General features: G+C 39.0%; 2 protein-coding genes across 4 annotated transcripts in view; both read left to right on the top strand.

Annotated features, from left to right (window-relative positions):
• rras2 (RAS related 2) overlaps nucleotides 1-2,325 on the top strand; it is a 28,077-nt gene extending 25,752 nt beyond the window's left edge. Inside the window, exon 6 of the mRNA XM_056379891.1 lies at nucleotides 264-2,325. Coding sequence (XP_056235866.1) covers nucleotides 264-351 — 88 coding nt within the window. The 3' untranslated portion in view covers nucleotides 352-2,325. The remainder of the gene's footprint in view (nucleotides 1-263) is intronic.
• Nucleotides 2,326-6,061: 3,736 nt separating this feature from the next.
• tub (TUB bipartite transcription factor) overlaps nucleotides 6,062-26,903 on the top strand; it is a 38,048-nt gene continuing 17,206 nt past the window's right edge. The window contains exon 1 of one of the 3 annotated variants that reach the window (XM_056381773.1): nucleotides 6,062-6,328. In XM_056381773.1, coding sequence (XP_056237748.1) covers nucleotides 6,273-6,328 — 56 coding nt within the window. In that variant the 5' untranslated portion in view covers nucleotides 6,062-6,272. Of the gene's footprint in view, nucleotides 6,329-24,429; nucleotides 25,031-26,903 lie in introns of those variants that run through there. The other 2 variants (XM_056381781.1, XM_056381788.1) reach the window with 2 other exon arrangements.

The raw sequence follows: 26,903 nt of genomic DNA on the forward strand, positions 1-26,903 counted from the left end.
TGAGCAAACAAACCCACAACTGTTATCACATTTTGATTCAAATATTTCTAAATTCTGATTGGTACATAACTCAGTATGTGTATCACCTGCACCCCGCCCACTGCAAACCAGAGAGAAGAGCTCAGATAAAACGATAATGAAGAAAACTGGTATTTTCTATTTATTGCTTCGGTTGTAAAAATAAATTAAAAAGAGTGATCACAGATCCACACAGTCACACAGTACAGTGTGTCTTCATAGTTTTGCTCTCTCCCAACTCCCAGGAAATTCCAAGAACAGGAATGTCCACCATCGCCAGAACCTACAAGAAAAGAGAAAGACAAGAGCGGCTGCCATTGTGTGATCGTCTGAGTCGGCCTTATCACTGTAACTCATGCAGCTACTCTCTACCACCCCACCCACTCTGCCTGACATCACATCCGAAGTGGATGACTGACCGCTGCCTTCTCCACGTGCATGACTTCAGACAGCCTTTTCTGAGATACTCTGACCAGGAACTGCTGTCCCCAGGACATCACTATGGACAACTGACAATGCCAAATTTTAACACCACTCTACCTTCAGCCGTAATCTAATTCACACGAGAGAGTCCCAACACTAAACATTGCCTTCTAAATCAGCCTGACAAATTAATGTTTTGTACTCTGAAGGACTTCTCTTGCCTTGTAGTGACATTTGTACTTGCTACCGAGATTGAATGAAAATTATATATCCAGAATGTTAATGACTTTCTTTAGTTTCCAGTGTCTGATCAGAGCAGAGAGATTATCTTATGAAGCTTTGTGTATGTTGTGCCATATCCATCCTTACTCCCATGTGCTAATCTGCTACTGTACATAAGTGACATTTGTTGTGATTTTCAAAGTGTATTTCTAATGACCTATTAAATCACCACAGTACAGTGTGTGAGGTTGAGTTTGGTTTTACATATATGAAAGTGAATATATAAGTATGTATATAAATATAATACCTAGACAGCCCTTAAAGCTACAATGATAGAACTTTCTGGCATTCTGCAGTGGATTCTTTACTTTGTCTGTGGTTTCTGCTTGCATCTCAATTGCCAAATATGGAGTGTCTACTGTATCTGATTTTCTTTAAGTCTTATAGATTGAAAAGTTCTTATCCTATGCCATCTCCTCAGTGTACCGTAAGTAGCAAATTGATCTGAATTTTTTCCTAGAAGGTGGCGGTTCAGTCAAAATTGGACCTCATATGTTGTTTCAGATTTCTAAGAAGCAGTAGTGACAAAATCATTGGTAGCACATTGTGTAGCTTTGAAAACTAACACGATTTCAGATCAAAACACTGAACGCTGTATGCTCGATATTCAGCTTCTGACAAGTAATGTTAACAAATTCATTTGTGGCAAATCAAGATTTCTGAGCTCAGTTTTGTTCAGATCATTCCAATGTAATGCATCATTTCTGTCGAACATTTAGTCTACAATATAGATTACATTACTGTTCTATCATTCCAGTAACACAGTGGCAATGTATTTGTTTTGTGTCCTTGAATTATTCTGTTACAAAAATTTTTCCCCCAATGGTGTGCCAGTCTGAAAACCAGGACAAGTGGAAGCACTGAGATGCACATCGTAAAAAACAACCCGTCTCGAATGGGACATGAACTCACCGGACCTGCCACCTGTGGAGTTATCATCGCCACAGACACAAAATACTGTTCTGCCTTCCCTTTCCACTAATGTACTTCTGTTCGGGCATACAAATGAAGTACATCAGTTTGTTTTTCATATCATCATCTTGTAATATAAACAACAAGAAAATCAGATAATGGAAGTAATGGACTTGATTAAATGTTTCTACTCTACTTTTATACATTATTTTCTTATCAAACTAGTTGACAAGTATTTTTATATGTTTATAAGTGAATACATGTTCACAGCATAGCTGTGTATATATGTAAAGAGGAATATTTAATTCCCTTATTTTAAACTGAAGATGACTGTTGGCCCAAATTTACAAAATTGGATTTTTCACCCAGATGATGACCAAGAATGTTTTTTCTTATCGTGGCTTAGTAATGGAGTATTAATATTTATATTGGGGTGTTCACCACCAGTTGACAGTGTAAAATGCCAGGTCAGCTAGGGCAGAGTTTGAGAATTGATTCTGGTCTTTACATAGGAGCTTTAAACCACACAAATGAATTACTATAATCACTGAGATTTGAAATACCCACTTCCCATCTCATTGCAAATCCTAGTGTACATCAAAATCATACTGTTTTTTTCCCTTCCTTATCAGTGTCTTTTGCCCTGTGTTTAGCTTTTGGTGCTAAAATAAAATCTGTCATTGAGCCAGATGGGGTAGAGAATCGTTCTTTTGGATTCAAAAAGCAGCACAGATCTGAATCTTCAGTACTGAGCTGTGTGTCAGTGAGATTTAATGCTTTAGGCAACCTTTGATGGACAGGATTCAGGAAATCCATGCACTATCCCATCATTATTCACAGTGTGACTCCAACTGGTATATCATCATATGACAACTCACATGTTCACATCAAAAAAATGCAAAAAGGAATTTCTGAAATATTGGATTTGAGGTTTTTGTACAGTTTCTTTACAGTCCTTTTGGTTGGCTCAGACACACAATGATGCACACTGGTTAAAATTGAACATAAACTGTATGTCTCCCTCTGGGTTCAGTTTGTTTTCTTTGTTGAATTTTGCTGCCACAGCATAGGCCTACTGAATAGAAGAAATACACCTTTTTAGGTGCCATGTCATAGCACATTTCCATCTGCTAATTGTGTACAAACACACTGTATCTGGTTCAGACTCTTAAACTTCCTTTGTGAAGTCTTTTTTTCTACCCTTTCTACATCTGAGCCTTTCGAGGGCAAAACTGGATCTAGAAAATGTATTTGCTGAACATTATTGACAGATACTGATTCAGTAATCCCCTCAGTTCCAGGAATTACAGAGTTTGAAACCTAAACACCCCCAAATATGCATTTCCATGACATGTACATTGCAATACATCAGCTCCGTGTTGCTATGAGTGCTTATAAAGACAAAAAACTAAAACTTTCCTCAATTAGTACATTATGACATACAGAGGTGGAAAGTCACGAAATACATTTACTCACATTACTGTATTGAATACTTTTTTTGTGTATTTTGTATTTTTTTAACTACAATTTAAAATCTGTATTTTGTATTTTACTTGAGTACGTTTTGACTCAAGTATTGTACTTAGTTACTTTATAAATCCTATCCATTACTGAGTAAAAATAACAATTCAACCTACAGGGGAAAAATACATGCCAGAACCATAGACAGTAAACCAATGGCCAGAACCAACAGTGACAAATGATGATGTGATTAGCACTGGCGCGTGAACATAGAGGGTGCGCGCGGACAAGCTAGGTTAGTGGGCACAAAGTCTTTAGTCTACCCTCACATCCCACACAAAGAAAGTAACTAAGTAACTTTTACTTAAAGTACATTTCAAATAAACTACTTTTTACTTTTACTTGAGTACATTTTCAGATGGGTACTTTTACTTCTACTTGAGTAATATTTCATCAAAGTATTGGTACTTTTACTTGAGTACAATATTTTTGTACTTTTTCCACCTCTGATGACATAAAAGACTAATTCTCAATTCTCTAGTGGATGGCTAAGAATAAAATCTTAGCATGTATCGGCACACTTGCCTTCCTCAGGGTGTGTTGACCTACAATGAACCCAACAAATTATATTCACTCATTTGTGTTCTGATAATTTTGTGATGGAGCGCTATCTAACTAACTGTAGCTTATGATTGACTAATATATCTTTTATTGGTGAATGTCTAAAACTTTCTCCGGGGTTCACAAAACATCACAAAGGGCATCATCAATTTGACAGAAGCCCCAGTTCTTTCTTACAATATGTGCAATCTGGACAGCCATTCTACTTGTGAAAATAAGTATTCTCTGCATGTTCCCGTTTTTTTTTCTGACAGAACAGTCCATTAATTTTCCAGAGCTGTGGTATGCATTGAAATCTTTGTGATTGATTTTGCATTCAAAAAGTCTTTTACATGGAAGACCATGTGCATTTGCAATTTTTGCACATTCATACATTTCATTAAATACATATTCATCCGAAAAGATAGGAACCTAGAGAACCTATGGTGCTGTCCGATTGAAACCATCTATGTCCTATGATTTCACAGCATCCTGTTTGGCAGCAGTGCATGTTGGTGCATCCTGTTAAACCATTGGCCCCTCCAACTGAACAATCAGGAACCGCCCACGTAAGAGATGGCATTGAGCAGTATGCAGTGTTCTGATGAACAGGTGGCTCCTTAATTTATTCCACTGAAGAAACCAAGTTTTCGTCTAAAAAGGTCTCCAAGAAAGAAAGAGATAAGACCACAGCACAGGTGCACTGGCCATGGGGACTACTGTCTCAAATCCCGGTCTGCTGGTGGACTATCAAAACATCGAAACAGTTTTTAAAGTTTCTAAAGTTGCCAGTGTCATTCCTGAGTCCAAAGCTGAATTTCTGTCCCAGTCCGACCATAGAGCCAATACTGGTCTGGCTTTACAAGATAGAGTTCCCTGCTAGCTGCTAAGGGGCTCCAGTTTGACTCAGAACTGGCTTTTTGTCACATTGATATGTAAGTATCATGATGACTATATAATGTTACATGTCTGTAATCATTAGTGACCAGCTATAGTAGGCATGATAGTTAGCTAACTTGCTGTTATCACTATTATGAATTTGTTCAGCAAATGTTGCTATGGCTATAGCTGGCTTACTCCCAGCATTGCTGTAGTATATCATGGCATGTAGTGTGGGCTAATGGTTGTGGTGGCTGGATTGTTTTCGTGTTGGCTCTCCTGTACACTGTACACAGTAACTTAAGTTGTGATTGTTGTGTATTCAGGGGCCGCTTTCACTGGGCTTTGTCACACGTTGCTGACTGAGAACAGAAAAGGTTGAGCAAGGGGTCCCCCCTTTGTTTTGTTTTGGTCTGAGATGCTGGTGGTCTAGTGCAACATCTAGTGACGATCGTTTAGAGAATCTTTCTTTGGGGCCATTAAGGTCTTAAGGTTTTTATGGTTTAATGCTAGTGGTGACATTTCAATTGCGCTCATAATTATCAGCATTTCAATCAGTAAGATTTGTAACATCTATAATTTTTGTTTGTGTATTTTGTGACAGAGATTGAGATCCTGTGTAATGAAATATAATTTGATTTATCCTCAAATTCTATTCTCAGAATGCTCATCATCAATCATTGAAAATCATTCAAAAAAAGTGAACAAGAGACAATACATTTTCTTTATATATTGCAATACAGGCATCCTCTAGCCTTGATTGTGGCAAAGCCAAACTATAATATTGACAAGGAGAAATTATTTAAGTATGGGCAGGCTGAAAGGACTCCTTTATTTAAATTTTTGGCTTAAATGACAGATATTAGATTCTGGGGTATTAACGTGGCAGATTTTTTTGCATTCCCTTTGCTCTCATTTCTACTCTGGATTGGTTCACCTAATGATAGATTGTTGTAAAGTGTGTCAATTTTTTTTCACAAAATTAGGTTGTGCAGACATTCAATTAATGATCTTAGAGAAGCAGCAACCTTAACCTGCAGGCAATAACCAGTGAGATGTGTGTGAACCTGATCCTGCCTGTTTAATTTGCATTAAATGACATCCATGGCAAATTACCTCTTGAGAGTGCACATATCCAGATACACTTTGATTCAGCCTTTCAAAAAATAAATAAAAGAACAGAATTGTGTTGTAGGCAATAGCTACTATCTGGCTTGTTGCATTGATCAGCAAATGATTGAGAAGGTTCAGTGTTTGCTACTGGCCATTAAGCAGTCATGAGATGCCAATAATCAGAATAAACAAATGGCAGTTTCATCCATTAATTCGGCCTGTTTAATTATGCCAGTGTCTAAAGTTTGAGGCTATCGATACTCAGGACACTGTCAGGAGGGATTTGGTCAGTAAAATTAATCAACAGTGTGAGTCCGCCTGAATGAAATAAATCAGCATCTGCGCGTGCACCGTGACGGCCGACAGCTCGCGCTCCAGTCGCTGGAGTGGTATATAGCCTATGGAAGAGCGTCTGGCTCCGCACAGCCTCTCTGCTCATTCACATAACGGCGATTCCTTTAGTTCGTGTTTGCATTGGTGAGGAGAGGAGGGAGAGAGGAGCGTTTACTCTCTGTTTTTATTTATTTTATTTATTTTTTTGCCATCTCACCATCCAGTCCAGTCCATCCAGAATCGCCGGAGACATGGAGGGAGTCAGCAGCAACAGGAGCATGTCTTACAGTAGATGGAGTTATGACAGGTAAGCAAGCTTTCCCATAACGACAGGTGCACGTTTAAAACGCTAGGCTAAAGGTTGAGGCTACAGCTTGGTGGGAACCCCCTCCCCCTGCGCCATTAGTTGACAGGTGCAACGGATTTAGAAATAAGAGATGCGATGGGAGTGTGTTAAGTAGCCGAAGCATCATCCTGTGTCCGCGGGCAGATACACGGTATGTTCGCCTCACTCCGTATGTATGTACATGGTGTATTCGTCATAGACAGCCCACCATCACAAAAACATTCCCATAGGAACGGAGAGTTTACGTTACTCATGGTACTTACTTTAGGCTATTTTTAGTCTGTTACTGCATTTTCATAATAATCAATAGGTCTATCTATCTATCTATCTATCTATCTATCTATCTATCTATCTATCTATCTATCTATCTATCTATCTATCTATCTATCTATGACTTAACATTTTATACTAAAAGTTTTATGTACTGTATAGACATCATTGGCACAGTGGTGAGAATATCTGTATGAAAGCTAAAGTGCTTCAGTCAGATGGCTGGACTCATTAGGCAGGAAGTTGGCAGGCTATGTCTGAGTAGGTGTGTCTGTGATCAAGACCTCACCTCTCTCTACACATTTAAACAGGCATGTATGAACACAGAGAGCATGGATGATAAAAGCACCCTGCAGAGCCCTGGAGGCTCAGCTTGAAAATAGCTATGCTTTTGAAAACAAATTCTTGGAAGGAATTAAGATTTTGAGCAGGTGAAGGATTGTTTGCCGGGGTGTGATTTATGATAAGTGTGCATTTCAGAAACAATTTCAACAAATTGTACATTGTGTGTGTGTGTGTGTGTGTGTGTGTGTGTGTGTGTGAGAGAGAGAGAGATGTCATCAACATACAAACATAAGTGTGAATGAGTCAGTCAGTGTATGTTCAGGACTAGTGAAAATGGCTCTAACATGGAGGAAGCACAATGGAAGTGTGCTCAAGTAGCCTATACAAAATCAGTGTAAATACAGTCACAGTATACATGTAGTACCCTTGAGCCAGTGGTGTCTTAGCTCTCTAAGATTTCTCACAGTGCTGTGAAGTAATATTTACCATGTGCAGCCAGTTATAAGCTGAGAGAGGTGCCAGAGTCTGTGCAAGAGTATTATTTTCTTTTGCAGCAATGTCATATATTATTTTTTCCTTGAGAAGATCAAGTAAGAACTTACTATTTGAATAAACTTCTCACTCTTTCTTGTGGTCAAACTCATTTGAACCAAGATTACACTGTGATGTTAATGTGACCCTCTTTGACAGGCACAAGACATTATAGCATCAGGGGTGAAATTAAGGTCACTAGTATATGTTTTCATCTTATTGGAAGAATAATTACAATTCTTTGCTAAAACAGACAGAGAATACAAAACTGTTGTGTTACAAGACAGACATGTCTAATTGAACATTTGATAAGACAAAGAAGCTCAGTAAACTTGATGGCCACTTCTGTGAGATCTGTGTAGATGTTGCTGGTTGTTGTTTTTCTCTTGTCTCTACCCTTTGGCAGCCAATTTGTAATATGTTGGAACGTAAACGTTCTCTTGTCAAAGGGTGGGGTTGAAAAAATGGCATATTTTCAGTATGTAGCATGGGGCCCTTTGAGTTGAGGTGGGTGAGTAGATAGGCCTACATGCCAAAATATAGACATGCACATCTGTGTTTTTCCTCTTACAGGGACCCAAAGCAGTATCCATGACAACAGTTACCCCTCCCCATTAAAGGCTGTACTCACCAATGCTTCACCTACACAGGTGCTTCATATTTTGTTTGATTAACCCTTCTCTAAGGACTGAGTGGGTGGGTGTAGACTGTGTTTGATTGACATCTCTTGCACTGCCTGTTAATTGTGTAGCACCTGTTAGTGTAGTAGAGGAGAGGTCGCAATGTAATCTTTTTTATTTCTTCATCAAGTTTGCATAGATCTGCCCAACCTCAACCTGAGCAGAGGTCTCATTAGCCAGAGTAAGTGAGAACACATGCGTAGGACTGCAGGGCTTTCTAACTGAGACACTAGCGGTCATTAGTTGTGCACTTAGCAGTAATTATTCTAAAAATAAAGGAATAAAAAAAAGACCTCTGAATGATCCTGTTGACATTAATTTACAAGTTGATACAGTATCAGTGAACAGCTCCATGGTGTAAAAAAAGTCCACAATATTTTCAGTTCTAACCTTAAAGTATTGTAAAGGGTTGCTTTTGAACTTGTATTTGTATCAATTGCATGAGCTATATTAGTCTCCACCTGCCCAAGGATGAAATAGTAGCAAAATTTGGTAAAATCCAGTATGTTTCTCTTCTTTGTATGTTTTTCCTTGACAAACAAATGAAAAAGTTCCCTAGTCAAAGGTTAAATTAGTAGATTTCAGCCATGGCTATAGGTAGTTGTCCCATTAGAGGTGTCATACAGCAGACAAAACAGCCCCAAAACTGTCCCAAACAGGGGCTGCCTGATTACTCAGCGTAATGTGGGCACTGCCTCGCATAGCAAGTTTATTAGCCATGTTTTATTCAGTAGTTTTGCCAACTCATGGAATTAACATTAACTGGCAACAGCTGATTAAGCCTGGCAGCTGTTCAGACAGAGATACTGTTTTTTCAGCTGCTAGTTGCCAGTTAAAAATGAGAAACTTTTAAACTGTAGGTCACCTGTGACTTTGATTTTAAGTATCTCTGATTTAATTTAATTTACAGTGTCAGATTAGTGTTCAGAATGGTGTTTTACATTAGCAAAACAACTGATGAGACATTTTTCCTATTGATTACTCAAGCCTGACCATGCCAAAACAAAACTATTCATCAGTAAGTATTAAAAATACCAAAAGAAAAAAAAACCTTATTTATTAGTGTTTTCTTTTGATACTGGATTATTTGCAGATAAATGTAACATGGCTTGGCTTATTTATAATAGTTTTGAGTATGGCCATATTAACTATGTGTTTTTGCTGGCATTGTAATTCACAGTGGAGACTGTTCTTACTTGGACCTACAGTACATACAATCACACTGTGTCCTGGCACCCACTCAGTAAACACTGTATCCTAGAGATGGAGGGGCAAGGTGGGCTGACGAGATACAATTCAGAGCCTACAGAGCTCGGTACAGCATGAGCATGTTTTTTTTTTATTATCATCAAAGACAAGGGTTAGTTTGAATTTCCTTGTGTGAGACTTATACATAGTAATTTTCTGCTTAATTTCTTATCCTTCATTATGGGACCTCATAATTTGTTGAACAGAGACCTGTCCCCTGCTGAAAGCAATAACTGTGGGGACTGCAAAAAGTGATAATTAACTAACATTCATTAATTAAAACATCTTTTTTCGGCTGCCATTGATATTAGAGGTGGAAAATGAAATGAAATCAAACTCCATCATGGCTCAATCTTTTTTTCTTTCCTGCCTAATCAAAGGATTTGCTTTGGTAATGATTGGAGCTTGACAATAGGTGTGCACAATTTTAATTTCCTGAAGAGCTTTATATATTTTGTAAATATTTTTTTCATATTAGATCTTATGCAGCAGTGTCAAATGGAGAAAGAAATAGCAAATCTCCTCACTAGCTCACTAGCACAAACGCTTAGGACTAGTGTTGATACCAGTCTGGCAAGTGTTTTATCTGACAAAGAGCAGAGAGCAGACACAGTGGCCTATTTTGTCTGTATACAGGTGGGGCAACATCTTTTGTCAGAGTATACGTGTCATTCTGCTTTGGCCCTCCATACACACTAAGCCGGCATCTTTGACACCCAAAAACAGAGCTTTACACTGGTCTTATGTTTTATTAAGGACAATGGAATAGGACAATAGAAAACTCTGATGAGGGCATTGTAGAAGTGAAGCGAAGAAGGTCAGGTGTTATTAACCTGTACTTATATTATGTTTTGTTGACTGAGCTATTCCTTACCAGATGTTGCCTGTGATGCATACTTCTGTCTTTTGCAAACTGCAAGAACACAACAAAGAAACATAACCATTGCACTGCCCCTACATTTTAGTATCGATGGAGATCTTTATGACAAAGGCCTGTGCGTCGTCACTAACTAGGTGAGGACGCACATTGCTCAATGTGTGCATGTGGTCGCAGTCTGTGTTTGTTGGGAGGCTTTGCATTGTTTGCTCAGTGGCCATATTGTCAAGCCTGCATTATCGTCCTTGAATTTCAGCCGACTAAGGAGACTTCAATTATCTCCTGAAAATAATGTATAAAGCAAGAATTTTCAATTATTATGCTGGTGAGGTGCTTTCATAGGATATTGAATTGATTTATGCTTCTGAATAACTACTATACATGAATTTCAGATCAAATCTGATGAGATTATCCGAGTTGTGCTCATGTCTGTTCAGCTTGTGATGCAGGTGTGAACTGGCCGATGCAGGAGCTGTTGACAATCGGCACTGTCTCTGTGTGTGTACTAAGCTGTAACCTGCTTGAAAGCATGTTGTCATTAATTTGTACTATATGCAAAATAATTCATCGTGCTATTTAAAAATTGAACCCAGTCCCATGGACCTGATTTGCAGGAGAGCCTCCTCCACTGGCTATCAGCTACATACCAAGTCATACACTAAGTGCTGTGAGCTCCTGAAGTGGGAATCTATTGTGCATTTGGGGCCGTTGTGGGTGGCTTTAAAAATGACTCACAAAAGAAATCATGTTTATCACGTAGAAATTGCAGACCACCAAACAAAATGTTTGAGATTGATTCATCACTCTCCATCCAATAATCCTTTTGCTTCCATTATAAAAGAAACAAAATTTTACTAGTGAAAAAATGAAAACAGAGAGTGGGTCAGAGGCAGAGTAGAGAGAAAAAGAATGTGGTTGTCATGACAGTCTGATCAGAGTTGTTTTGCTCTGAAGCAAGGTATTAGTTAGACAAACTGACAGATGAATGGAGCAACAAACATGGCCACCCTTAACGTGAGCTGTATAGGGAGCATTTGATATTAAAAGTACAGAACTTTCTCCAGATTTTTTTTTTTCAATGTATAGCATGGTGTCAGCATGAGCAGGCTTGGTACAGTTCTCTATGACGGCTATGGCACTGTGCAGGAGGCTGCAGCAGCTGAAGTGACAGGTGTTTTCCATTGAGTGTCAGAACATCCACTCCGCTTGTCCTGAGCATTCAGCTTCAGCTATAGTATCTTAATGGCATCACTATACTGTAGTTGTGTTGTTTTATACCATGCTTTTGGAAAATTTTCCCACTGCAAACTGTTTAACTGGACGAAAAATCCAGTTTCCTGCCTCTGTTTTTTTTCTGTTGATGCTGCCTGTCATGTCTTATTCATCAGACCTCTTGACTCTCCAGCTCAACGAGCCCTCTACTGCACTGCTGTTATTATGCAGTTCATAGCTTAGTCACTGTCCACCTGTTTCTGTAGTAACCACAGATAGAAAAAGCAGGGTAGCAAACAAAGCTTTCAGGCTCTTGTCTTTGCTGCTACACCTCTTGTTTTTGCTTGCTAGCTGTTGAAAACCTATGTGAAACAACATTTTGTGATATTAAGCTTGAACAATTTACTAATCATTAACACTGTCTTCTATTAGGGTATTGTGTAAGTTCATGCAAAAACCAAATGTCAGATGTTTCTTGGTTACGTTTGGTTTATACGTACGATTTAGATGCAGATGACAAATCAGCTACACAGTCCAGGATAGAGCCTCTTTAATATCCTCCACAGACACTTGATGATTTTCTTTGCTCTGAAGTGTTTGAAAAGATGATATGTGAAGTGTGAGAGTGGGCTGAAGATGCTGCTGAAAGGCTCGGAGGTGTTTGTGTAGGACAATTTTCCAAGAACTCATGAATTTCTCAGTGATGTATATTTAATGTGAAACAATAATAGTGCCTTATTCTCGATTATTAAACATTGCATTGGTTCCCATCTTGTTAGGCAGTACAGTGCTGAGCAGCCTTGAATTTTTTAATCGATTTTGGCTCTGAGCTCGAGGTTTTAAAAGTAAACAGAAATGTCTGCACACAATAATCTCATTCTCTTGTGACTCAAAATACTTTTTAATTTAAAGTCCACTGTGAAAATCGTAAATTAAATGCCAGTCAGGATCAGTGGAAATGAATGCACTAATATTTAAAGTCTTTCATTTTCAAATCTGCATTGGTTGAGTTAAAAAAGAGTTTTGTTCATACCACCAAATGCCATCACTAAAGGTAATCTCTTTGTCAGTTTGGCATTTGTAACCAAAACAAGTCCTCTATTTTTAGACTTGTAAAGGCACTTTCATCAAAGGAATAGCATCGCCTTGGTTCATAAATCATAATCACTGTACGAGTGGCATGACGGTGTTTGTAGCCTCCTCACTTTGATGCCTTTGCTGTTTTATTAAGAAAGGAGAGGTTGTTGGTTCTCCTTCACATCAAAGTGGATTTGTGTCAAATTACCCTTTTAGCAGCAGGTGTGCCTTTGGAGCAGGAGTCTGGAGCAGCATGACAACCCAGATGTGCCCTTGGCCCATATAGATGGCTACTCCAAGAAAAAAAAAAAACATTAAGAAGTGATGGCAAATATTTCAGAATGGTAACTCTTTATATGAGTAGTACCTTGAGTAAATGAGAGCATTTTGCTGTTCCCCCTACATTTACCAAGCTGAACAAAGCTAGCCAGATTTAATTCCATATAAGTGCAAGTACATGTTCATTTTCTTTGTGTATGTGTGGTGCTCCATCAGCATTCATATGCATTCATTTCTATTATTTTCGTACTTGCCATCATTTATTATCAAAATATTTGCACCACAAATGTTTATTCCTTACATTTTCCTGGTCAGTGGCATCATATGTAAACACAGTAATTTTGATTTCTGATGCAAATATATGTACATGCAATATGTAAATGCTCTTGCATATGCATACATATCTGATCAGGAGCATGCATGAACACGCATATCATATTTGTATTAGCCAACACAAAACATTGAAGGTGCTGTAATTGATTATTTTTTATATTAACAAACAATCATATGATGAACCCATAAAAAAGGTTCCTTGCTGCAGTGAAAAGGTTCTCTAACCAACTCAGTAATACGTGCCCAGCACTAAAAGGCAGACAAACGAAGTTAGTGAAATTCATTTATTTGTGAATACTAATGTTACTCCATGTCTACTGGATATATGAAAAAAAATCATTACTCATTTTACAAACATTTCATGATTTAATTAGATTCTGGCCAGCATTTAGGCCCCTGTACATTTGGCCACTTCATTCACTGCACTCAAAATGCATTACAGTAATTATAGTACATGGCCTACATTAAACAAACACTATAAATGAGCAGATTCTGAAACGTGATCTAACTATGGATGAATAGGAGGAGAAATAACACTGCAGGTGAACACCAGGAAAGAGGTCTGACACACAGAAAACCGATTATACTGGGACCCTTCTCCTTTCCTCATTTGGTATTGATTTGCTCATCTCACTCTCTCATGAACGTTTTGTTCAAAGCCATTATTCTTAATTAATCCATTTTAATTCTCTAACCCTATGCAGTCAGCATACCAGATTCCTCTTTCAGCCTGCATTACCTGTGGACTACCATGATTTAGTATTCCACAAACCTATACATTATACGCAACAGATCTTTGTATTACCCCATATAAGGAAGTACAAAGCCTCCGTTTGTCGGGTGAAATCTTTAAAATCTTGGCTGAAAAGTGAAGTTGCTCTCAGGGCCCGGAGGAGATTTGGATACTAGTCTTCTGTCAAATTAGGTAAAATGCCTTTAATCTTTTTAATCCTTTTGACCCTTTTTTAATTTATGAGTTTAATTTTTTTTATTAGATTCAAATGGATTTTGTGAACACTGTTTTGCAAAGATCCATAAATACAAAGTATGTTCATTTTGTTGCTTCTTGCTATTCTTTTATTCATCTCCATCCTCTCCTCCATAGCTCTGTACCACTGGTGGATGTGTGTGGGATATGCCTCTGGAGCTGGTTGCTAGGGGTGAAACATGGCATGAAATTAAGAAGTGGCATTAAGTTTATGAGAAATAAGAAGGGTGTAAGGGAGACTGTAATGGTGAAAACGTGCAGTCTTATCTCCCTCTGTCCCTTCATTACATTACTCTTGTCTTGCTGGGTCTGAAAGATAGTACTGCATGATTTTAATGGTTTCTGCTACTAGATAATAAATTATGCAATAAATAATCATATGAATAAAAATAGAAAAAATATACACATTGTAAAATAATCCAATGTATTTTAAAAACTGATCTTAGTTATGTTATTTTATCATGCCTCCTTTTCACAGTAAGAGTAGGTTTATTGCATGTAGCTCATTTTTTAAAATTCATTCCAGCAGGTTTTTATTTCAAAATGTCCTTTATTATGTTTTCTGTCATCATGCCATTCTCATCAAAAGGTTTTTCCCCGTCAATCAAGACAAACCCTGAGAGACTGTTAAAGTTATGTGACAGGCGTGACCCTTGCGTTTGACTAAAGCAACAGCCAATCGCATAACTGGCTCTCACCTGTTTCTCTTGATGATTTATAATGTTTTATTTAATCAATTATTTACCATTGAACACTTTGTCTCCATACATGATGAGATTATTGATTTTGAATATATATTGTCACATATTCATACTGTATCACTGGACACTGGCCTCAGAAGCAATTTGTTAATATACACAATATTATCATCAGGTGATGTTTTCCTTGTGTATATGACCTAACATACAGTTTGTCAAGAATCATTTTATTTGGAAAAACTGGCAATATATACTAATATTGCTATTATCATTTGTATAATTTGCTATTTTCCCTTACCTTCAATAACCCTGATTTAGCATAAGATTTGAAAGGTGTCATAATTCACATTGGGCTGCCTCTCAGTCATAATACTGTTGAACTGGTGGGAGCATAAAGCATATTGCTGTGTGATTAATGGATAGTTGGAGGATTACTTCGATCTGTTGAACACGAGCACAGCTGGCCGTCTTAAATTCTTGAACAGGTGCTCAGCAGCTACTGGGACACTGTGACGAGCAGTTTGGCATCCAGCCATATAACTTTGCTCTGTTCTACAATCCTTAATTACATATTCATTTGTATGCACCCATTGTCCCAGCTGTGTTTTGTTTTATCAGGATGCCTGGAATTGTTTACCTGTCAAGGCCTTCTGAAGACTGATATGAGACTGAAATATTGCCTCTTTCTTTGGAGACAAAAATACAGTAAGCAGCCTCTGTTTGTTTCATCCCTCCCTGGGAAGGAAAATAACCTTAATACTAAAAAAGGTGTCTTAACTAATAGCAGTGACAAACACGTGATGGACACAGTGTGATGTGCAGAGCAAGGGTGGAGAGTATTTCTGTTCTGTCACTGTTTCACTTTCATTTTCCTTCCAACAGTTTGTTGACTGTTGCCTGAACATTTCAACAACATCAGTTTCTCACAGTATAAAGTCCAATATTACAGAACAGATTGTTCTGAAATGACTTAGTGAATCTGAGATTTTTGTCTGTCACTGACAAACAGAAACATGTAGGCCTAACAATATATTTCCTGATATTCAGTTTATCAAATCTGCTTTTTATGATGATGATATCAATGCCAGCTGCAAGTACATTTGCATGTTTGTGCTGCAAACATGCAAATGTACTTGCAGCTGAAGCGTGCAGAGACAATAATTGGTAAGGAGACAAATAAAAATACATGATGGTGGAAATCCTGTTAGGATAACTTTAATCCCCCACACAGCAGAGAAACGTGAAGCAAGTTGTTGTTTTCCTTTTATTGTCTTTCATTTTTTGTGTGCCAGATTATGTTATCATTAAATAAGCTTTTCACTGGCTCAGCACTCTAATTGCATGTGATTTAAAATACTCAATCTACAACACTAACCTGTCAAATACATGGATACAGTGTTCAACAACTTAATTTCCATAAAAGTTAGGTGCTGGTGGCTGTTGTAGAACATGCAGTAACTGTGAATACCCCTCCCTCACACAGAAAGTGACAAGCTGGAAATGCAAAGCTTGACAGCACCTCCATGTGTTCATGAGTCATCACTACACAATTCTGTTGCTGTTCAATGAGGCCCCCTGTTGGTGAAGAGATATCAACACAGCCACTCACTGCAGCAACACAGTGATGTTACTGTACACTGCAGCCACTGCCAGATGCGAATTCTTCACACAAACGTCAACTATTGTTGTTGAGGGTGATAGTACATGTGTGTTAGTGCAGGTGTGTCTGTTCTTGAAGCAGATATCATGGTTAAATAGGGTAGCCGTGAGCTTTTAAATTATAATTAGTTTCCACTGTTGCCATGGTGACGGGGGCGAACCAGCAGAGACGCATGTGTCAGAGGAGGCAACGTGACATACACGGAAAGACATCAGCCGCTGCCTCCTACCCAAAGATGCTGAGTTACGGTGGAAGCGTTGCACACATTCACACCGCAGCGCTCCCTCCACCTCTCTGCTTATGTCCATAGAATTAAAAACATTCATTAGCACTGCTCCCCCATCCATGAAATTATCCGAGAGTCAGAACGACATGGTCGGCTTCATTTTTTGCGGAGAGGTTTTTTCACTTGAGCAATGACTTAATAGTGAACAAGCTGGCTCACTGCTGATGTGCTGTGAAGGGAGGAATGAGGCCCAGAAGAGGAAAAAAAAAAGAAGTGTCATTTAAGGCTACAGTCCGTTTTCATTTGATTATCAGTGTCCTATGCCTCACTATTGCCTGCTTTTCTCTACTGTAATTTGCTCATCTGATTCATAGCATGTAATTACAGGGAGGTTTCCAAACAAGAGATGATGACTGAGAGTTCGTGGCACTGCAAAAACTAATTTGAGAGTTGAAGATAAAACAAAAAGAAGAGAGATAAGTACAAGCAGACAAAGCTTAGAAACAGTGAGTCACTTGCACATAATCCTCTAAAGATAGATACAGGACTCACACACTGTACAGCTTCTGACAAGACGACACTCTGATTTAACATCTCTGCCTCTCTCCCGTCTTTCTGTCAGCAGGGTGTGAGGTATGTGTGTGCGTCAGTCTGCGTGGGATGTAGTTCCTATCCCCTGTTCAAATCAAAGACAGGTCATTAACCTCTGCAAGGACAAATTATGCTTTTGATGTTTTACTTTTTATGGTCTGTTAATATTGTTATAGGAATTCTACAACCGTGTGTTAAGTGCGAATATAAAATAGCATGAAAGCCCAAGACCTTCAATATACAGCTGTCTGGGGACATATAAAATGATGGACACATTAAATGTATGCGAATATCAAACGTCTTTGTTTGCTGTAGAAAAGCGTCAGTCCTACCTGTTGTGAGCTTCCAGTGTTGTAGAGGGAGGAAAACCTTGAATTCTTTGATGAATAATTTAGATGAATATGTGTTTAACACAGTATACACACCAGATAATGGTAGAAACAATGCAGATTAGGTGATTGCAAAGATGAACTCAGGTACAGGAAAATCCTACGTTTCAAAGTTCACAGCTGAGGATGGATTGATGAAAAGGTGCTTTAACAAAACCAGGAAATACACTTTTAACAGCTGGAAAAAAAAAAAAATGCAGCTTTTAACTGACAAAAAAAAAAAATCAAGCACTACAATTTTAACAGCTGGGAAATGACATTGCGAGTGTAAGGCATAGTGTGGCTGTGTATGATGAATCTAAACATCTGTATATACAGAGGGACATGGTAGATGACTCATCAGTCCATATTGGGTTTTGTGCCTCTTATTATACTAAGCTGTGCATCTTTGTCTGTTGCCCATGGCTACAAGTGGTTTCCAAAAGGAAACCCTGTCATAAACACCAACTTAGCAAAGCTGATGGGATTGATCCAGTTCTGTGGCTGTTGGTGCGGCTGGCAGTCTTTATGTCATGTTTAGCCAACATCTTATTAAATGTGTGTCTTTGTCTGTTCAGAGCTTCAGGTTGAAAACCCTCTTTTTTGTTGTCAGTGTAGTTTTTGGCATTTACTGCCACAGAGTTCAAGTCATTTTTGCTTGTTCTATGAAGTGTTACTGGACTTGATGATATCATCCAGCTGCAACTAATTTATATTCTGTTTGATTTACTTGTTTGTTTAATAGATAGTAACATACTTGGTTAGTCAGTGTTCAAACAAGGAGTATATCTTTGAATCTGTTTAAGAGCAGATATACAGTATTAGTTCTGAATGACATTTGAGTGTTATGTTTGGATCAGATTAAGCTGCTGTGTGATTCAATTCATTTTTGTTTTCATCAGAATGAAACAGACTGGTGGTAACACACAGAAACAGTTACAGTTAGCGGTAGCAGACTGTACATACAGACACAGATAAAGATGTGCTATGGAAAGAAGGACGCAAAGGAACTTCTGTGTATTGAAGCAGTCCATCTAGTTGCCTCACTGGGACACTGTTTCATCCAATGTGACATTTTCTAATCCAAATCATGTTTTATGCATGTCCTCTGTTGGGCACAGAGAGACAAGATACAGGGATTTATGTTGATACAAGGAGTGTGTATGTGTATTTGTGTGCGTGTCACTCACCCACCTGCTGATTCTTTAGCATAGTCTCATGCTGTGCTGTAGTCTCGAAGACAGGAGCGGAACATAAACAGTCTCAGGTGCACGTGGTCTTTAAATAGCCTGACGTGATGCTGCTGCAAAAGAGGTGGCCCTTGAAAACGTAGCTGAATTACGGATTTAAATTCTCCACAATTTGTCGTTACCAGCAAAGATCACGTTGCCCACATTAGGGGGAATCAATAGAAGGCACACATTAGATTCAACCAATACTGGACACAAGCCAATGCGCTCATTCACTTTTCATTCTTTTCATGCATAAGCTCACACACAGTCTCTCACTCTGCCTCTGAAGCTGTGAGATTTACTTTTCACTCACACTCACTAACACACATAGTCTCTCTGTTTCTCTCTCTCTCTCTCCCTCTAAGATTTACAACTCCCCTTAAAATAAAGATGCCACTGTTTAAACAAAAACCCTCACAGCAACCTGTGAAGACTGGCTTTTTGGTTTCCGCCAGCTACCATTGCTCCCAAATAGATTGAAGATCTGTATAAAGACAAGGCGTCAATCAATAAATCAATAAATGGTGATATCATCCATTGGACTGTAGCTGAACATCAGAGCTGCTGATTCACTGAAGGCCTCAGTGGGCTGTTTCTGGCTGAAAGTGGGATTTTCGCTCAGCGGTTCATATGTGTCATAAGCTTTAATTTACTTGTATTTTACAGGTCAATTCATTGTGGTTTTATTGTAAAATAATAAAGCAGTGCGCTAGCCTGACACTCTAGTAAGAATTGAACAATCAAATGTTATCAGATTATGACTAAGATTTCTCAAGTAGCCTGTCAGAAGTAGTTTGAATATGTATGTAATCACAGTTTTGAAAAGGCTTGAGAGCATTTGCAGCTGCCGTCTACTGTTTAATTTGTGTTTCTGGCCACTTTCCTGACTGATAAGAAGAAACAATGACTTGCTTTGCGTTTTCAAGTGCATGTTTTTGTTATCTATTAGAATTTTTATTTACAATATATGCACTTCTAAAGATCAGTTTGTGTAGTGCTCTGGCAGTTGCCCATTACTCACAGTACTTGACAGGCTTTGAAGTAACCAAGACGTCTGTGCAGTTAAGAACATCTGAGCTTCCAAGAACCTTTATTTGCTTCCAAAGTCAAGTTGCACTGACGCACAAGTTGCACCATCTGATATCAGTTGTCACCCTTTCATTCCTCTAATACTCATCTGTTTTGTATATGCATACTTAAACAGGTGAGCGTTATTAAACACTATCCATCTTAATCCTGATGCAGACAGGGCCCTTCTGGCTTACACCAACGTATTGCTGACAGGATCCCTTGGCTCGCCTCCAGTCTCTCTGAAGTGCAGCACACTCCCGTGTGTGAAGTGGCATAATGTGGATCAACTCAGTGACTCACTCCTTAGCTGCGTCCTAATTGCCTCTTTCAAAGTCCGCATTTCAAGGCTGAATACGTCATAAGAGTTCCCATTTCAAGGTTTCTCCAGATGTAGCTTTCCCTTGCCTGAATCTGAACGATACAACCAGTTTATTTGTCACAACTTCCTTCACAAATTCACATAGTGCTTGTTATTAATGGTGCATTGTTCAGGCTCATAAAGTTGGGTATTGTGCAGCGCAGTTTTGGTGATAAGGTGGTTAAAAAAGAAAAAGAAACTGATGAGTGCATCACTGTAACTTCACCACTGGTATTCACCACCTTGTTAGTTCTTTTTTTTTTTTTTTTTTTCGGGCTTTTTGTGCCTTTATTGATAGTGCAGTAGAGAGGGACAGGAAATGGGGAAACCAAGAGAGGGGGAATGACATGCAGCAAAGGGCCGTCCAAGGCGGGACTTGAACCGGGGCCAACTGCAGCGAGGACTTATAGCCTCTCCGAGCTACTCGACGCCCCCACCTTGTTAGTTCTTATGTGGTAAAATATTAGGAGCAAACTTGTACATTTTGAACTTTACAAGATGAGTAGAGCTGCTCATGCACTATTAATATTTCTGACGTCTGTGAAGCTGGGGGTGCAAATTGCAATGATGAACGACCTATTTTTAGGAGGAAGACCAACCTTTCCTCAATTCACAGAAAGCTACAACTTTATTACAGGCTGCCTCAGACATGACAAGAAATAGTTACTGTATAGTTACTAGTTACGAAACATAATGAGCCAAACTTATTATATATAGTGCCAAAGTACAAGTAATATCGACAGAAAAACATATTGAAACATGTTGAAAATGGCCTCATTACTGGCGTAGGATTTGGAGGCGAGGCTTGTGAGATGGAGGTGTCCATGTAACAACATGGACTTTGGTTAATTTATGTGATTAAAAAGAAAAAAAGAAACATACAAATATTCAACACACAGACTAATACAGAGGTAAATGTCACTCATCAGTTGGCACATGCCCTGCATGACTGATCAGGCTGCTTTATTATTAAGGCCTTGTGCTCTGCAGCTGCGTTTCAGCCAGTCTGACTAAGACAGGCAGACACAAGCCAGAGATCCATTTTCACATCAGTGTGTACCCTCTGTGCCAGAACCATTATTATAATTACTAATACTGCCTCCTGTTACTAACAATAAAATGCCTCTGGGAAAACTGTACAAATTCTGGACTGGAAAAATTGAATTTGTCAAGAAGATCTTATCATTAGCTGTTTAATGTTGTAATGGCTACAAAGCCAGAGGGGAAAAAAGAAGGACAACACTTTGTTTGCTATGTCTAGTAGGAGAGCGAATACACTTCTGTCTTAACAAAATTATATGAAAGTCAGTCTGCCTCTCACTTCTAACTCTCTCATGTCCAAAACCAAACTTCAAAGTCCTCGCTTCAGCATCAAATATTTAGCAGGGTGCTGTGCTTACACCTGTTCCTCGGTGGAGTGGCTTGTTCCATTTACCTCCACTTTCATCACAGCAGCTGATGAGGAGCACAGAGTGATTTAGAAGCCACATCTACATTTGTCTTACAACCAATCCTTAGTAACTTCCATTTGTCACAGTCGTACACTCGTACTCTCTGACTAGAATTATGTTATCTTTTGCTACTTCATATGGCAGTCAGAGGGGATAGAGAGTCAGTGCCTTGCTCAAGGGCATAGGCAGAGTTGATGCTTGTTGACAAGGGGACTTTAGTTAGACAAGATGTCCCCCTTATTACTGTGCCATGCTGTTTCCCAAATTGCAGCAAGAGGATTGATGATGCAGGTTGTTTTTCTTTAGCAGATTCTCTTTGCTCATCACAATGGAAGTTGCATTATAGGAAAGATAAAAAAAAAAATAGAAATAAAAAAAAGATCCAGTCACCTAAGTTGTGTTACAAAAACTGCAGTCTCTCTTTCAGTGCTTCTGATTTTGATGGGGGAAGACCAGGATTTTTCTTGTGTAGTGGATGAATTATCGTTCTATACTTTGCAGAAGAAACAGCAGCAGAGCTGTGTAGGAGGGACATCTGACTTTACTGCCCACTTCAGTAAAATACAAACTGTTGTCAACATGTTTCTCAGTAATTTAACACAGTCAGATTTAACTCTTCTTTTTACAGAGCAGACTAACAAAACGTCTTTTATTAAATAACTTACCAGTGCACTACCCAGATTAAAAAAAACAAATGCCCATTATACTCTCAATCGTCTTAAAAAAAAAGTTGACTGCCCAGGACTTTATTTTGTTGAAACATCAATGGTGGTCTGCGACATGGTGGGTTAGGCACTGTATGAGGGATCGATCTGTTTGGAGATTTTATGAAAGCCGATTTATTTTACTGTCGTTCGCTCTGTCAACACTTTCTGTCTGTTTGAGTGAAAACAAAACACCTTTGTGGCCTGACATTTTTGAAAGGCCATACCATTAGAGAATGCAATCGATGTTTCATTATGTTTTCAGTAAAGCAGTTGCAGTCGGCGCTGATGCTGTCAGTTCCGGAGGAGGGTAAAATCAACTTCTGGTACTGCTTACATATATTAATGGATGGACTATACAGTATATTTAGCAGTTTACCTGAGGAAAAGAGTTGCTTTTCATTTCAATCTAATTGTCAGCATCCCTTAACAGGAGGTTTTGCGCGAAGAAATTTTAAAGTGACGTATTTTGAAATCCCCTCAAAATCTCTGACTCTTGATTGATATCACCTTTTTGCCTTGTGTAAAATACAACATATTATAATATAAGGTAAGAAATTAAAGTGATACATCTTTAGAACTAATAGTGAGTGTGTGTGACCAGAATTTATATTTTAGTAACAAGCCCAGCACTGTAGATATCTAACATTCTGTTAGCTTTGGCTTGTTTTGTTATTTTTAACACATAAATCTCTAACTTAGAATAAATATTTTTGTCATGGACTTCATGTTACTGAGACAGAAATGTCTTTATTTCTCTGTTGGCTTTTCTTCCTTGTTTACTTTGGCAGTCTCCCACTGAACTCTATCATAGAGACGCTTGTTTTTAGGCGTTCAATAAATAATGGATAGAGGATGCTTGAATGCCCTTAATAGCAACTCCACTGTTGTGAATCGTCTTTGCTTGAATAAGATTTTCTGCACAATGCTGAATGCTATGTTTACATCTTGATCATGTAACACAGTGTGTCTAATCTGATCAGTACATCATATGAGTTCTGACCTTGGGAGGATGAACTTGACACCGTAAACTTCAACACATAACAAACACCTTAGCAAGCGTGTGTGTGTGTGTGTGTGTGTGTGTGTGTGTGTGTGTGTGTGTGTGTGTGTGTGTGTGTGCGAGCTCACACTTGATTGCATTTGTGTATCTCAGAGTGGTTTGGTGCATTGAATGTCCTAAATCCATGTGACTATTACTCAGGAATTGGTGCAACACACATAGATGATGAAATCCAGCAAATACAAGCTTTTGCCTGAGGCTGTTTTGCAGGGAGGCGGTAGATGGCAAGACGCTTTCATCTGTACCCATAAGTAATAGATTTTCCTCCTCAAATGATTTTCAGAATTGTTTCAGATGATTTCACTTTCTTAAAATCAGTACGTGCGTGGATCACACGCTTACAGCTATAGATACTTGCATGTTGATAGAGTTGACATGAATCAAATTGCTTGTAAACTCAGCAGTTTTACATGGAAGCCGCTTGGTATAACTGTCTAAAGATGGACTCCTGAATAACCCTGAGAACACAGTGAGTGATGTGTGTTTGTGTGGTGACAGTGAGGGGCGGCAGAAGGAGGGCGGAAGCAGATGTGTGTGAGAGAGGTTCAGAGCTGTGGCACTATCACAGGGTGCCTTTGTCTGGCTGTAGAGAGTGTTGAATTAAAGGCTGTTAACACTACTCTGCACAGTCATATGCTAATGCCTCTCACTTTGAGAGAATAATAAATTATGGTCGAGAAAACACATCTGAGTCCCTGCTTTACATGCCTCATGCAGCACAGACAGCGTACAAGAAGGATGCAGAAAGTGTCAAAAAGCGAGAGGGAGAGAGTGAGAGAGAGAGAGCATGTGTGTATGATTGCAGCAGAGAAAGGGGGGTGGCACTAAACAGAAATAGCATAGAAGGAATATCAAAGAGGCAAGACAAAGGGGATTCTCTATAACCTTTTTTCCTTTTTTTTTGCTTAAGGCTTTGCACTCAGTGCTGCTGTAGGTGATGCTGCACGAGAGATAATGAGAGATAGATTGAGCTAAGAGGTAGAGAGCGAGATTTTGACAGAGAAGAAGGAAGGGAGGGGGGATTTAAAGGGCAAGAAACGGAGGGAGATTTAGATAGAGCCTACAGAGCCAGCGCAGAGCAGGAGCAGAGACGGTGGATGGGGAGAAGAGAAGAGGAGAGGCATTGACTGAAAGCGTACACATGGAAGAGAAGAAAACGGCTATTTCATGTGCTCAGTGTGCATGACTGAGGAGTGCGACTATCTGTCTGGATTGTTAGTCATCCGCTGCCCCACAGCCAGAGGACATTACGAAGAAACACAGGCAGGCTGGGGATATAAGGGCTGTGTGCAGAGGATGAACAGGCGATGTGGGCTCTCTGGCTGTGATCGCTGTCCTCAGACCCCGTAGCCACTTGCACTGGTGCTGTTGCAGGCCATTAGCCTCGCAGTTAGGCAGCAGCAGGCAGAGTGATTGATACAGAATGAGCTCCAAGCACTCCTCCGACTGGATTCCCTACAGGTACTGTACCACATTCCTGAGAACACAGGAAAGGGCACAGTGTTCATCTTTTGAAGCAGTGTGTGCGTGTGTGTGTGCGTGTGTGTGTGTGTGTGTGTGTGTGTGTGTGTGTGTGTGTGTGTATCTGAGCGAGTGTTCAGTTGTCTGAGTGTCAAGGAGATCAGACTGATAACGACAACACTGAATTGGCACAATAAAAGCAAACAATATGTAATCATGGAATTTGGTCTTTGTTACTATGAATATGGAAAAATTCAGCTCATACACATCTATATTTTAGACTGAGGGTCTTTTTTAAGGAGTATTACGAGAAAAAATTAAATAATGCAAAAGTGTATCCCAGAATTTCAGCTGCATAAACTACTTAGGATCTCAATTTGGTTCTCACCGAGAAAAAGATTATCTTTCCTCATCATTATTAAACTGTTAGTGTTTGAAACTGACCATAATTTGATTCAGTACTGTTTGATTGGATTCAAAATAGTTTCTTTGAGATGTCGTTATGAATGAAGGCTGTAGGAAAACACTCATATCAGTACATATTTCCGTTTGTTTCTCTTTAAAGTCACAGTGGAAGTTCCTGCCTCTGTGGGTGAATCTGTGTATTTTATATGCACGTCTGCATGCATGCTGCAAAATGATCTTTATTGCTTCATGTTGAGAATGTACTCCCACCATCTGTGGCAACTGACTGTTTTTGTAAATAAAGAAACAATTGGCGCGTTAATGAGCTTTTAGTCTCTTGTTGTATACCAAGTGCAGTACTGATGCTGCTGGCTCTTTCCTCTGATTGAACACTCCCATTGCCATGGTTTCCCTGCTTACTTTGATGCCATTGGCTCGCTCGTGGTTGCTATAAGTTACAGTGGCAGTTCATGAATTTCAGAATGAGACTGCATCAGGACGACAGCAGTAAGTGATCTGTGTTGATTTTAGTTTAAACTTCTGGAAAACCCAAGAGTTATCTCTTGAAGTATGCCATTTGAGTGTCAGTGAGAGGGTGGGGGCAGAGAGATTGCTGGTTTTTCAATGAGCAGTTTTTCTCATCCCGTGAATCTGCCATTAAAAAAAATGCATGGGCCTCTGTGCAGAGTTGGAGGAGACAGCTGCACTGTGTAGCTCTCTTATCTCATTAGAGATATACAGTGCATGCATTCACAGAAATGAACAAAATGAAGGAGACGTGTCACAAACACAGAAATCCACTAAGAAACAGCAGTTGTACTTGCACAGTAGTTCTTCTCCACGTCTCTGGGACATGCAAATTCACCATGCAAATGAAAATTGAATGTGTCTCTGTGTGTGTATTGGATTGTCCTCCAGTGTTGCCAGGTGCTGCTGCAAAATCATCAGCCAAAGACTGTCACACATATAAAACCCAGTGATGCATATAAATTTTATTTTAAAGGTGTGAAGCAGAGTTTCAGTGACTGGTAATTGTCAAATCCCTCTCCTCCACCCAGCTGTGCCAAAGTTACTTGTGGCTCACTGAGTTAATGGGAAATCTGCTATTTTTGTAAAGCAAATCAACATTTTAAATGTTTCAAGTTTTTTTTTTTTAAATAATGAACAAGATGAAATTTGCAATTTACAATTTCTTATAGGAAAATTTCGCAGCATCATTGTAAGTAGTGCTATCTTGAACCTGACATTCTCCAAAGTACAATTTACTCTAAATATAGTGGCTATGTGACAGCACAACTAAAGATTTACGTCAAAATCTTGATCTTTACAAATGGTTTATTTTCTGCTTTCATAATGTTAGAAATATTACTTTACACATACATTTTCAATTTTACAATTCAGGTGACCGATAAAGAGCAACAGTGTTCGTTAGGTTGGTGGCTGACAAAACACAGGATTTTCACACAGG

The sequence above is a fragment of the Seriola aureovittata genome, chromosome 1 (genome assembly GCF_021018895.1).
Source record: "Seriola aureovittata isolate HTS-2021-v1 ecotype China chromosome 1, ASM2101889v1, whole genome shotgun sequence".
NCBI lineage: Eukaryota > Metazoa > Chordata > Actinopteri > Carangiformes > Carangidae > Seriola > Seriola aureovittata.